General features: G+C 29.9%; 1 protein-coding gene across 1 annotated transcript; it reads left to right on the plus strand.

Annotated features, from left to right (window-relative positions):
• The first annotated feature begins 2,992 nt into the window (after positions 1–2,992).
• Positions 2,993–5,367, plus strand: LOC103308761 (protein ALP1-like). Its single transcript, XM_008182768.1, has 2 exons — positions 2,993–3,267; positions 4,473–5,367. The coding sequence occupies exons 1-2, from the start codon at positions 2,993–2,995 to the stop codon at positions 5,365–5,367; spliced, it is 1,170 nt and encodes a 389-aa protein (XP_008180990.1).
• Positions 5,368–14,975: the final 9,608 nt, after the last annotated feature.

Raw genomic sequence — 14,975 nt, forward strand, 5'->3', positions numbered from 1 at the left:
TTGTAAAAATTGAAAAAATTATGAATTATTTGATTTATTAATTATGAATTAATTCTTATACCTACTTAAATATTATTGAAATAGTTAAATAATATGTTCCAGATTCTAAAAATGTTCTAATATTAGTTCTTCTAAATGCCCTTCTTGTTCCAACTTCAAAGTCTTATCAAATCGACAAGATAACAGGAAGACGTCGTCTTGCCAAAACTTCAATAGTGGATGCTCAAAAATCATTCTTGTTACATACACACACTATTAATGATTTATATAATCAAATTCAAAAGGAAATTGAAAACTGCTACAATTTAAAGCAAACCTTGCAACCAATAGTTTGTATTGTAGGAACTGAGTATGTAAGCATAAAAGAATTTTATGTATATTATTTTAACACTTATTACAAATTTACTAATATTGTCAAAGCCATAGATACATGTTTTAAAATCATACATGTGTTTAATTTAAAGTACTCATTGCAGTGCAAGTTAGTGTAGACATTTATACAAAAATATATCTATAAAATTGACTTAAACACAGATATCAAAAATGCTTCTTTAATGTCTCTAATTTCAGATATGAGAGATTAATTAAAAAATGATAAATTAAGATTTAAAATATTTTCAATATTTAATTCTGTTAATCCTTACCACGTTGTTGAGAATTACGCTGTCGATTTGATGCATGACATTAATTTTGAAGGCATGGGAGTATAATATAATATGTGTCATATTATTTTAACTCTTTTAAAACAGAGTTATTTTAATTTATTAACTTTGAATTATCGCAAACAATGCTTCAACTATGGGAAAACTGAATTGGTAATTTATCTCCTCAATTAAAACTAATAAATTTAAAAAATTTTAATATGAAAATGTCGGCGAGAAAAATGCAATGTTTTATTCATTTTTTCCCTTTACTTGTAGGCGATTTAGTTAATTAAAATGATCCAACTTGGATATTTTTAATACATTTTATAGAAATGATAGATCTTCTCATATTGCCTAGTTATGATACTGAAACTATTTTAAAACTATAAAATGTTATTGTAAATCATAATAAAAATTATGTGGAACTGTTCAATGACACACTTAGGCCCAAACACCATTTTTTGACTCACTATTGTACAATATTATTAAAAAATCAGGACCTTTAAAATATCTATGGACATACACTTTTGAATCTAAACATAGACAACTAAAATCTTATACTAAAAATATTAACTCAAGATTAAATGTTCCACTTTCTCTTGCCACAAAATTTTCCATTCAATTTTCTGAATTAATGTGTAATTTTGATATTAATTTTTATAATTTATATACTCAAATCAGTGAAGGAACTAAAGCTAATACATGTAGGTACATATTTTGATATATTTAGTAAGTTATACTTAAGTGATGCAATTTTACTGCATAACTCGTTATGCTTTGATAAAATTTCATATTTTAATACTGTATATAAGATTAATTTTATATTAACCAATTATGATTCAAGTAATGAACTGATTGTTTATATATTACGTAAAATTGTATGTTTAAATAAAAACACTGTATATTTTTTTGTCACAAAATGAATGTTATCAGTTATGAAAATCATTTGGCAAGCTATAAAATAAGTAAAACTATGACTGATGGTTATGTTTTCAAACCAATAAATTATTTTAATGATACCCCTATTCATTTGTATGAAATTCCAATGTTCCCTAGTGAGTTTATAATAAGATTAAAACCAAAAAAATAACAAAATTAATTATTAAAAATGGAATGTTAAAATGTTTTGTATTGTATTATTATTTTTTTTTTTGTCTAAAATTTGTTATTGTATTTGTAATTTTTACACTTGTAGGTATAAATACTATTTACTAAAATTTGTTTGAACTAAATGTTCTTTTAATTGTAATATATTATTTTCAATGCTTGTAAATATTGATATTGTTTGATACTGTTTTGATACTGAATATACTTATGTAGTTTTTTTCTGCAACAATTATGTGTATATAAATTTTTTATTTGAATTTTATTTGTCCTCCATTATTCTTGTAACCTATTCTATATAATTTAAATAATGGTAAGGTTAGTTAAAATAATTCAATTACAGCATTACAGCAATGATAACAAAGAAAACAATTCCATTAAAATGATGCTAGTCCATCATAGTATTGAGTTTAATTTATAAGCTTAATTTTATTATTAATTATATAACACCATTAAATATAAGAAAAATATTCCATTAAAATGATGCTGTTCGTCATAGTATTAACTATATTGGTTAATTATTTTTAAGAGCAAATACAAATTTTTACCTTATAATTAAGACTAAAATATTTTTGAGTTTAAGATAAATATAATAGATTATAGTACTTGTTTATCATAATTTTAAGGAAGCCATATCATTGTATCGAAATAAAACATCATATAATTAACGTGTAGTCGATTTAATTAATTTAAAAGATTCTATATTCATAACTTAATGAGTGAATTTCATAGGTTCCAAATCATACCCGTTTTCCATTAAATTTATAGTCGTTTTTCATTAATAATAAAACATTTTTCTCTGGGTGATTAGTTGAACTGTGTTCAATGTATGTTCTAAGGTCGCGTTATAAACCGTCCATTGGTCTATATTATTAGACAGTGCATAGTTGGTCCAACCGTCTATATTAGACAGTGCATAGTTGGTCCAACCGTCTATATTAGACAGTGCATAATTGGTCCGATCGTCTTTAATTAACGGCTCCTGTTTGGTGCACTAAGTTAAAAATTAAGGATGATTCACACTGAACCGACACTCGCAGACCGGCACCGGGCCGCACAGACCCGTACCGGACCGACATTTTGAGAGAGTATTCACATCATACCGTCGTACACAGACAGACAACTGATATGTAATAACTAAAATATGTACAGTTAGTAAGTTGCAGTTAGTATAAGTGCAATTAGTCCAGCCTAGGTTGTCTAAAACTATGTTTAAACACTTGTCTACTAAGCATCTGGCTATGATGGCAATAGCTTTAGATGAAGAAGAACAAGAAACAACAAAAGGTAAAAAACGTATTTGGGTGCATGAAATTTTAAAACGGAGAAAAGTAGATGGTGAATTTTATACATTATGTACGACTCTTGAAGATCACGAAGAAAAATTTTTTATTTATTTTAGAATGTGTTCATATCAGTTTAATATACTTTTATCAAAAATAAAAAATGATATTACTAAACAAAACACTCACTTTAGAGAAGCGATACCAGCTAAACAAAAATTGGCAGTATGTTTAAGGTGAGAAAATATAGAATTACTAATACATTATTACATGAATATTCATTATATTTTTTTCAACTCATAATTAATATTAATATAAAATAATATATTTGAACAATCGTAACAATTAAATGCAATTAAAATAAAACATACCGGAAACTGAGTATATTCTAAATACAGCTTTTATTTTTAAAAATTACAATTTAATATTTATAACTTTATAAGTAATAAAAAAAACAATAGTAATTTTTAAGGTATGAATGTTGTTAAAAAGTTACCTACGTTTGATGATGTGTCTGAATCAGAGTGGTGACTTATTGAACCGTTAGTATAATCTTGTGTGGATTGATATATTGGTTGCAACGCCGATGTATGTTGTTGTTGGTATTGTTGTTGATATTGTTGTTCATGAAGTTTTTGAGATTTTATATGATCTAGTTCCAACTCGGAAATCACAGAAAAAACTCTTGTTTTAGCCAAATGCTGGAGATAAGGAGAAAATTGTTTCACCGTCGAACCCATATTTTGAAAAAGTTGATCAATCACATTAATTTCATTTTTTTCATTTTTTTCTGTATTTGCCTTAACTTCTTCTATCTTTTCTTTTTCTATGATGTACCTCATCAAATGCGAGGACGCAGATGCGTCGCAAATGCGATGAACTTACATGGCCTTCATTTTTTTTTCATTTTTTGGGAGTCATAATTTTCTTTGGTGGAGGTTTACAAAATTTTGGAGATAGTTCCGATGGTGTACTATTTGTAATATTTTCCTCAGGTGAAATAATACTTTCCATTGTGATGTTGCCAGATTTATTTATTTCGTTTTTAGAATAATTTAATTCGTTTTCTGAATCGGAACTACTTTTTTCTTCGTCACTTTTAGTATCAACTGAGAATACTGTTTCTCTTTCCTTCATGTACCTACGGTTTCAAAAATTCCATCTCCAATTCGTATTTCCATTTTTTAACATTTTTGGCTTTTTGACCGGACACTGTTGCACTTTTTTTAATAGCTCTTCTGTAAGCGTCCCTTAAATTTGCCCATGACTTTTTACATTCTTGTGCTTAAAAAAAATATCAGAATCGTATCGTTATTCTATCTACTGAGTCCAAAATTCGTTATGAGTTAAAATTTTTATAAAACTCATCAAAATTATTGATTTAATATTTATTTAATAAATTAAAATAAAATATATTTTATAACTTTTTTTTTTTTTATAGATTTTTAGCGACAGGAGATTCCTATCAAACTATTGCTTTTAGTTTTCGATTGGGGCATTCAACAGTTCATTCAATTGTAGTAGAAGTGTGTACAGCCATTATAAAACAATTATTAAAAGAATACATACCAGAACCAAAAAAAGAAAATTGGGAGCAGATATCTAATGATTTCTGGGAAATTTGGAACTTCCCAAACTGTATAGGAGCGTTAGATGGTAAACACGTTGTTATAGAAGCACCTCCAAATAGCGGATCTATGTATTATAATTATAAAAAAACATTTTCCATAGTTTTAATGGCATTAGTTGATGCACACTATAAATTTATTGCAGTCGATATCGGGGCTTACGGAAGAAATAGTGACGGTGGTATTTTTTCAAATTCTAATTTCGGAAAAGCACTTGAACGAAACAAATTAAATATACCTGATGGAAAACCACTTCCGGGAACTAGTGAAAAAACCCCGTTTACAATAATTGGCGACGAAGCATTTCCCCTAAAAACATATTTATTGAGACCATACCCGGGTCCTCAAATGTATGCTGATAATACTAAAAGAAAATTTAATGACCGTCTCTCTAGAGCAAGGAAAGTTGTAGAAGATACTTTTGGACAGCTTACTCAAAAATTTCGTATTTATTCAAGAAGAATGAAAATATTACCGAAAAATGCTGACAAAATTATCATGACTACTTGTATTTTACATAATTTTATAAAACAACATGGAAATATTGGAAATAGCACTCAATTATCAAAATCTATATTAATAGATACAGTTCATAATATAATTCCAATTCCAAGACAAGGAGGGAGTGCTAATAGAGATGCATTTGAAGTTAGAGAAAAAGTTAAAGACTTCATTTGTTCACCTTTAGGACAACTGCCATGGGAATAAGTTATTTTAAAAATCGTTGAATGCAAATCCGTTTAGTAAGGAATTAAAATAAATATAATTTTTAAGCTTTTTTTTTACTTAAATTTAAATGTATTATCATAAATATTTATCTATAGGTACATTGGTTTTAAGTTTTTTCATTATAAAATTACTCAAAATATATAACTATATAACTTTTAATAAACAAGAATCTTATTTTAAATAAATGTTAATTAACTTTAGAAGTATAGGAGTGTTACTTACTTGGCTGATTCATTTCTTGTCCAATTTCCTTCCATATTGATTCCTTAAATGAATAGTCACTATACTTTTTGTGACTTAAATCATATAAGCAATTCCTAGCTCTAACTAGCTCAATTAAAACTTCATTGTCCATTTTTTAAAAATAGTTGTAGACTTGACTAATAAAATACGTAGGTACTAGGTTCAAGGTTATTAACATACTGAATCAATATTGTGATAAATATAATAATTTAATATTATATTATATTTTTATATTCTATTTTAGTAGATGAACGTCGTTATCGCCTTCATACCCCAACCCTCCTCGCCCAGACGACAACCGTGCAGACACGACATGCACCGACAAAACATTATTTAATAGAATGTTTGTCGGTACGGCACGGTGTGGTTAGTGTCTGCGCGGTGACGGTCTGTTAAGTGTAAATTGGAATATTATTTTATATTAATTAATAATTTGTCGGTCCGGTACGGGTCTGTGCGGTCCGGTGCCGGTCTGCTAGTGTCGGTTCAGTGTGAATCATCCTTTAACCGTGCATATTCTGTGTACCTGTTCACATCTACACCAATTACCAATTATATAGTATAATGCATTCAAATACCTATTATAGAGGTTCACGCACAAAGGGATACTAGGTATGTAGGTAGCTTATTATATATGATGTAATTCAGCATCACTAATGTCTGTTATACAGATGAATTTTTATCCATTTTAAATAAAATAGGTTACTATTACATTAACCTATGTTTATAATAAAATACTCACTGCAGATAGTCTTAAACTGTAAAACAAACCTTTAAGGCACAATATATATATTAGGAATATATTATTAGGAAAAACACTATCAACTTCTGATTTTCAAATGGTAACCTATACTTTTAATTTCATAAATTAATAAAGCTATTTTTTTTATGAATTATCACGTTTAAATTTTCATTTTTCATTAATCCGTCGATGAGATATAACTCCTCAAAGTTGGGTAGTTTTGGCAGGTGTTTGTGTGTTAATGTGTTATACCTAGTCGGTAGATACCGCAGCAATTTGGATATTTATGCCCCAGAGTAATAGATATTACACTTTTCAAATCATTTCAAGTACAGTAAGCTTATAATTTGTGCCCCTAAATGTATTGTAAAATGCCCATTTAGCAGGGCGTCCACCGTTCGCCCCACTAAAAGTGATTGCGGCACTGCTGCACTTCTCATAATAATACTTATGAATTATAAAGACCAGAAGCTAAAAGTAATAAACTCGATATCGGTCGAACCCAAAGTATAATAGCGATAACCATTGTACCTACCTACTCGCTACAATAACTTATTGACATATTATAAGTAATTGGACCATTACTGTCACATATTCACGTATTACACATTTACACACGTGTAATCCCCACGACCCCGCTACATACCAGGTCCTGTCTGATCATCATCGAAGGAAACAGTGTTGTCTGATTAGGCTGATTTTTGATTACCATAGATTACTCATAGATAAGTCTATTAATATCTATGATAATGTGGAGTATCGCTTGCTATGATCATAGAACAATATAGAAGCGAAACTCGATCAGCTGATGGGTGAAGTGTTTACCTATGATCTGAAGTCCGAACAATGAAACTGTTTCCGTAACACTGACATGATGTTATACCCGTATTGAAAAACCGTTTCCGCCTAATAGGCAGGGTATTCTGCGCGGGGTCGGGTTGTTTCCACTGTTTACTTTTATCATATATTACGTATGCCACGCCGTGTTCAAGGTTACAATCGCCCGATTCGGCCAATTCACGGAGTTTCATAACCCTGCTATGATCGTACTCCGTGCTGATATCATAGTTACATGATTACATGATATGGATGTATCATTTAAAGTATTTGGCACAATTAAATTATGAATTATTTCTTATAATCTTACAACCTTAAAATAATAAATATAACCTAATAAACGTTTATCTATTCAACGTATTTTCATGTACTTAACGATAACCTGGTAATAGGTATACTTATGAACCATGATAATATTATAGATAATCGTGGAAATCGTGCACAGAACAAAATTAACAATACAAATAACAGCTGATATGATTAGTGACAAGACGTGATAGTCCAATAATCCAATTACTTATAATCACGGCTATAGTATGGTTGCCCATCGACGTATGATTCTCATACTTGAAAAGTGTCTACCGAAATGAATTTCTATAATCAGTATTAAAGTTTATTTACCCATCAGCGCCGAGAATTTTTATTTTTTTATCTTTGTATTTTTTTCGACATAAATAGGTTTATATACCATACATTGACGTAACAAAACCAAAAAAAAAAAGTTTACATACGCTAAGTCTGAGCTTTAGCATGTCACCATATGGGTACACTCGGCTATTACCCAATTTTTTTTTTAATTAAAATATTGTATTGAAATTATAACTATTTTATTTTTTTTCACTTAATATGTTTGTATTTTATTCCAAATTCCAAAGTTATATCTTATATATAAATAAATAGTACAATAGAATATTTAAATAAAACATCTATCAATAATAATTATAATATTATTTACTATGATATGAAGCAAAGCACATTACACATAACCCAACATTGCATTTTAAACACTGTGTACGTCCTTTTGACATACAATTGTCAGCCGCACATCTTCTCCTCATACCATTGGCTACTGGTATTATTAGATGATCTCTCCCATCATACCGTGCAGCATCAGGAATTTTAGCTGCAGGTCTTGGTCGTTTTGGCAAATTTCTGTAGGTAATCAAATATGTCTTCACGATATCGCGTCTGAATTCAAGTTGAGATAGATTTCCACCAGATTTTTTGTGAAGAATCCAAGCATTTTGTATTGATACATCAATAAGCCAAGTAAACAAACACCACCACCATTTTTTCCCCGCAAACCAATTCTATATCTGTTTACATTCTCGTCCATTAAATCAGTACCACCCATAAATTGATTATATTGATCAATACAAAGGGGTCGCTGAACAACTATGTTTTTTTTTTGTTTTCTGGAAAATAGTTTGACTCCTGATGTGGGAATACTTCCAAAACACGTAGAAGCTACTGTTATGACAGAATTGTCTAACCACCTTGAATAATGTATTCCATTATTTTTGTCCAATATATATTCAAAAGTTCCTCTATCTTTTTTTTCCAAGCTGTTTTTTTCCGTAAGTTTTATATTTTTTGGTAAGCGATTAACACGTATCGTTCCAGTACCATTGTAACCATTTGCTGACAAAAACCGTAAAAGTGTTTGATTAGTAAATAAATTATCAAAAAAAAACTTGTATGGTAAATTAATTTTTTCAGTTGGAAATTCTTTCAGCATTTCGTAAAATGGAGCAGTGCATTTGCCAAAGTATAATTGAATTTCAGGGGTTGTATTCGGATTATTACCCTGATAAAAATCAAAATTAACAAGGTAACCTGAAGCTGTATTTATACACCATGCTTTAAAACCAAACCGTATTGGCTTTCCTCTAATGAACTGCTTACAAGAATGCCGTCCAAAATATTTAATCATGCTCTCGTCATAATTTAGTTCTTGTTCAGGAACAAAGTGTTTTAAAAAACGATTTTTTAAAAGATTTTTTAAAGGCTTTAACTTATAATATTTATCAGCATTTATATTGGAGTTATCTGCACAATGCAGTATACGACAAATTTCTTCAAATCTATCGCAACGCATACAATCCCGTACCATTATATTTTGCATATCAGGAGAAGTATCCCAATAAAAGCGACGCCCAGGCAATGTATTATAGCCAGATAAAATCAATATACCAACAAAACATTTTATTTCGTCTGTAGACAAATTAGTATTTGTAAAACCTCTATAAACTGCATAGTTCAATGATTCATTTATGAGCAACTTAATTACTTCGTCATCAAAAAAAAGCTCAAAAAGATGAGTGGGTGACATTCCAGGATAAAATGAATAATTAGGTTTTGGAAAAGTACCATTGAATTCTAGATTACCTCGAATCCATTGTGGCTGTTCAACGGTTGGAAATGTAAAGTCTTTATGTGTGAACGGAAGATTAGGAATACATTCTTGATCTTCATTTATTGAAAAACCGCCCACTCGTTGTCCATTTGTAAATTCGATTTCCGCAGATGCTTGTAATTGCCGGCCACATAAATTGTCTACTAGTCCTCCATCTTCGTCACCAGAATCTTCATCGGTTATTTCATTTGGGTCAGGAGGTTCAATGTATATATTTACTGCATCCAAATCGTCAAAATCATCTATATTAGATAATATATTAGAATCCATTCTAACTATACCTAATAAATTATAATACACGCTGATCATCGGGTTGCGTGCGTCTAGTGTGCAACTAATAAACGCATGCGTTCAAAACGGAGCGTTTTTAAAACGCGCGTTCGCTTGCGTCTAAAACGCATAGTGTGAAACCATCTTAATAGGCGATAAGCCCGCATAATATTTGACATGACGCGTGTTTCAATATAGTTTATTCTATATTAGATAAAATGTTTATTTTTATTATTTTAAATTTGGCGAACTAGGTCTTTCCCTGTGACTATTTAGTGCGTTTATCTGAATTCTGAATGCATTTATATTTTGGTTACATATTACGATCGCTATCCGCTTGTCGTTTTCATTACAAAAGTTAACAACCCGCGTTTACGTTAGTCTATCGTTCATTTTACATGATCAGTGCATTCAAACTTATTTCAAAGTTTTTAAAAACTTAACAATGGAAAGTAAAAAGTTATTCAACATTTTCAATAACAAAAATAAGTCCACAACTACAAGTTCTACAGTTTCTACAAAAATAGATGTTGATCAAAATATATCGGTTTCTATCACTACTGCTACCAACACCAATAATGTCAACAGTGATGATGAATCTAATACCAATCATACCACAAGTGGATACTTAGATCTTGGCGATTTAAATTCCGGGTCTATGAGCCCAATTTTAAAAGTAAGTACTTTTTTCAAATTCCCTTTTCTTATTGTATTGATCATAATTTATATTTAAGTATTTTTAATTTTCAAGTTGTAATTACTAATTGTGTAAGTAGTTAATTACTTCAATGTTTCTAAGTATTTCCAAAAACTAAATTTGGACAACAAAACAGATCATTTTCGAGTACCCACTAAAAAAAATTTCCATGGATTGAGTATAGCATTAAAAATGATTTCATTTTTTGTTACGCTTGTCGCTTATTTTCAAATGACTCTGGCCATGCTGAACAAACATTTATTAGTATTAGATTTAATAATTGGAAAAAAGTAAGTTTTTAATAATAAGTTTTAGATTTTAGAATTCTATACAATTAACTTTATATCTGGGTATACACTGTATTTCTGTATGTTCTGCAATACATCGCTACTTATTATTTCTTAACCATTAATGAATTTTTATTTTATTGTTTTAGTTAAGTAATTATATAGATTCAAAGGTTAATTGTACGAGCTTTCTGTAAACAGAGGTTTGTACTTCTAAATATGTTTAAATACGTTTAAATATTCTTATTTTAAAAATATAAAACACATTTTAGGAAATTTTATAAATTTGATGTAATATTTGCAAATCATTTTTATTCCAAAACCAACTATATAAGTTGGTTTGTGCAGAACACTATTATAGTGAAGAAGTTAAGAATTTGGAGTATTTGCTGTAATGATGGATGAAGCAAGGTAAACATTTAACTTAGTGATAGTTTATATACCCTAAAAAACAATTATGTATATATTTATATACTTTCTAAATATTTCAATAAAGAGCAGCTTTCTTTTTGCATAAGATGTATTAAAAATTTAGATGTTGTTAAACGATTTTTAACTTTTCTAAATGTATCAGAAAAACAAGATGCTAAAACTATTATATTCAATTATTTGGATGTAAGTAGCATCGCTCAAATAGTCAAATACCAATAGTCACACAGTCATACGACATAGCTAGCGTGATGTCGGGCTGATTTAATGGTGCGCAACAAAAAGTAAAGTTGAGACACCCATGTGCCATCTATACTCACTAGCTGTATGGCACATAGGGTCAATTTAATTGTAATTGACATGTGCAAGATAGTTAAGGTAAGGAAAAATACTTTTCATTATTTTAAACTTATCATAACTTTTTTATTAGGTATGTAAATTTTTAGGAAACCCGATATACGTTCAATTGTCTTAAATCCATATATATTCATTTTTCTATGTTAAGAAAAACTTCAAGTTTAAAGAAATTCAAAAACAACTAGGTTTGAAAAAAATATCTATCACCGCAATAAGTGATACACGTTGGAATTGCAGATTCAAAAATTGTACTTCAGTTAAACATAATTTTAAAGCTATAATTGAAGCTTTAAAAGAAAAAATTGAGAATTCTAATGATCGAGATGTTTCCCAGGCCTTAGGCAAATATTAAAATTTAAGTTAAATTTGTTTTTATTTACTCATACTCATACCTATTAAACATTTTATTTTTTTATTATGAACTAAACGGTGAATTGTAATTATACAGTAACAATTAATTGATTAGTAATAATTTTGTAATAGGAATTTTATCTATAATGAATACGGTTTCATTTATTTTTCACCTCATTATCTTGGAAGATAAATTGCAAGTTAGCAATATTCTTAGCATTCAGTTGAAACAAAAAACAGCTACACTGGGCAAAGCTGGCCTAGTTATTGAAGGTGTAATAAAAACATTTGAAGAGAAACGTTCAGATAAGTGTTTTTCTGAAGTATGGTCTACTGTTGAAATGTTTGCTGAAGTTCATGGTATTGAAACACCTATAAAAGGTTAGAATAAAAATATTTTAATTATTGATATGAAGTATATTATTTAAAATTGCTGTTGATTTCAGATTGTACTGCTAAGAGATTAAAAAGAGAACCGAATCATTTGAAGGATTTCCATGTATCATCAACCACAAGCACTGAACTAATGAAAATGAAAAACACTGGCGAATAATTTATTTCAAATTAATTGCTACTATTGTTACATACAATAAAAAAAGATTTTCCACAGAAAGCCTAAAAATGGGAACAGCAGTTTATAATTTTATGAAGTTAAATTATGATGATAGCACTTGTTTCATTGAAAATTATAAAGTAAGGATAAATTATTAACATGAGATGTATTCAATTTAATATAAAAATAATTTCTTTTCTCATAGGAGTTGTTCAATATTGACTTAAATGCTCTGAAAATTGAAATGATAGTGGTAAACAATTGTGTCCTTCGATCAAGCATAGAATTACAGATTGATTTTGATCAAATAAAAGAAATGGTACAATCTAAAATGTATACTTTGTTGAAAGTGGTTCTTTCAATTCCTGTTAGTTCAGCTACGTGTGAGCGTTCTTTCTCCAGTATGAGAAGAATTAAAAATTGGTTGCGCACATCGATGGACCAGGAGCGATTTTCGAGTTTGGCAATAATAAACATTGAAAGAGAAGTAGCAAATCAGCTTAAAGCTGAGGATATACTAATTGAGTATGCTAAGACCAATAAAAGGTTACAATTATAATTTGTTGTTTGTTTATTTTGATTGATATATAGGTATATTAAAATAAATTAATAAATGTATTACTATGTTGTTAATATTATGTTATTATATTATAAGTCACACCCTCACTTTAAATTTGAGGTAGGTCGACCGTAATAGTGAAGATAAAAAAAATTAATCGGATTATGAAGTAATATTATAAGGTAAGATAATATGAATGTTGTTTGGTGGGGGGTGTGGGGGGCAAAGCCCCCACGGGTCTGCTTGCTCTTAATATATTCAGCCCCCCCAAGTCAAAAGTTGAAGTTGCGCCTATGAATGGTACGGTAAAAGTAAGAATACCGATGAAACCTAGGTTTTAATAGTAAATGACTGCTGTACTTCACAGTTTCCTATTTTGGGGATTGATATTATAGTTATCAAACGCGATTTAGGCAATGACCATTATTGTGATTATAGGCGTGATTTAGAATTTCAATAGATAGGTTGGGACGTGGTAAGCAAGTATAAACATTTGATTATAGTAAGAACGGTATTTTATTTATTGTGGACTGTATAATTAAATCTTTATTTAACACTAGCCTAAGCGAAAACGCGTTGCGCACCAGTAGTGTGCTTTCCGTGGCATGGTTCGAACTGACTGCGATCGATCTCCGCGAAATCTTATCTGTTCATACCGATACCAACACTATCGCACCTCGGAAACCGCACACTGTCACGCAACAAGATATATTAATTGTAAAATCAAATTTCAACCTTGGTAAAATAGTCGGCGTCCGTATGTATTCGCCCCTGAAACGCAATTTTTAAATCGTTAGATTGAGCTCCTCTACTTAATTTTTCCCAATTCGAGCACTGCGTGTACGGTTGTGCGAAGTATAGAATGGGATTGACCCATCGAGGAACGCTGATGGACAAGTGTTCTTCAGACGAGCAACTAGCTACCATCGGAAGTCAATAAGCTAAATAGTAACAACTCCCTAGCTAAACAGTTTAATTAAATTGATTATTTGGACTTAAAATATTTTAATGTAACATAATAATATTTTTGAGTAATAATAAATACAAAGTATGCTATCATCTTCGTGATTTATTTCAAATACCTTCATCAACTCAACTGTACTTGTTTGGCACGTTACAAATGTTTAGTGTACCAGGTGTTAGCTTTCGATTTCATGGGATCAGTTTCTTTGCGGTGTAATATTTTTCTTCCCAGCAAAATTCTATTCACATCATCAAGTGAACAAGATTTGAATAATTTTTTTTTTGAAGATTATCCCCGTGATTTGAACCAAGTGAAATATTTATAAGTCAAAATTATTTTTTATATTATCACTGGATGTCTTTCTAATGTTAATGTGATCGCGGGGTATGTAAAGTGACAATCCGCCGTCAATGCGATTGGATGGCGCTGATCGACGTCTAACGTAGTGGCATTTTTCAATCGTCCTCCTACACGTACAATATTATTTTCGTCTAAAAACGGACATAGTCGGAATAATTTACTCGATACGGCTACCTTATTTAAATTAATCAAATCTTGGATTTCACGCGCAAAGGCTTCCCTTTGAATACATTTTATTATAGATATCCGTGCTTTGTTAATTTCTTCGATACTTAGCACACCGTCGAGTTTTGAATTTTTATGCGGCAGGTTATAACAAAAACGTAAACAATACGCTACGACGCGCAATAATCTATTTAAAGACGAGTATCGGTTTATCAGTGACGGATATTGCGGTCTTGCGTCGAACGTAGCTAAGGTCACTGACCGAGCTTCAGGTATTTCTAAATTTAGAATATTTTCGTTTTTATTCGATTTAGGCCAGTTTTTTTCATCGTTTACCAACCAATCAGGACCATACCA

This window comes from Acyrthosiphon pisum, chromosome X, assembly GCF_005508785.2.
Source record: "Acyrthosiphon pisum isolate AL4f chromosome X, pea_aphid_22Mar2018_4r6ur, whole genome shotgun sequence".
Classification (NCBI taxonomy): Eukaryota; Metazoa; Arthropoda; class Insecta; order Hemiptera; family Aphididae; genus Acyrthosiphon; species Acyrthosiphon pisum.

What these genes read in the sequence shown, in the direction of transcription:
- LOC103308761 (XM_008182768.1), top strand. Translation starts at nt 2,993, where the DNA reads ATGGCAATAGCTTTAGATGAAGAAGAACAAGAAACAACAAAAGGTAAA. An exon ending in AAATTGGCAGTATGTTTAAG is followed by an intron (nt 3,268 to 4,472) that starts GTGAGAAAATAT and finishes TTTTTTTTATAG; the next exon opens with ATTTTTAGCGACAGGAGATT.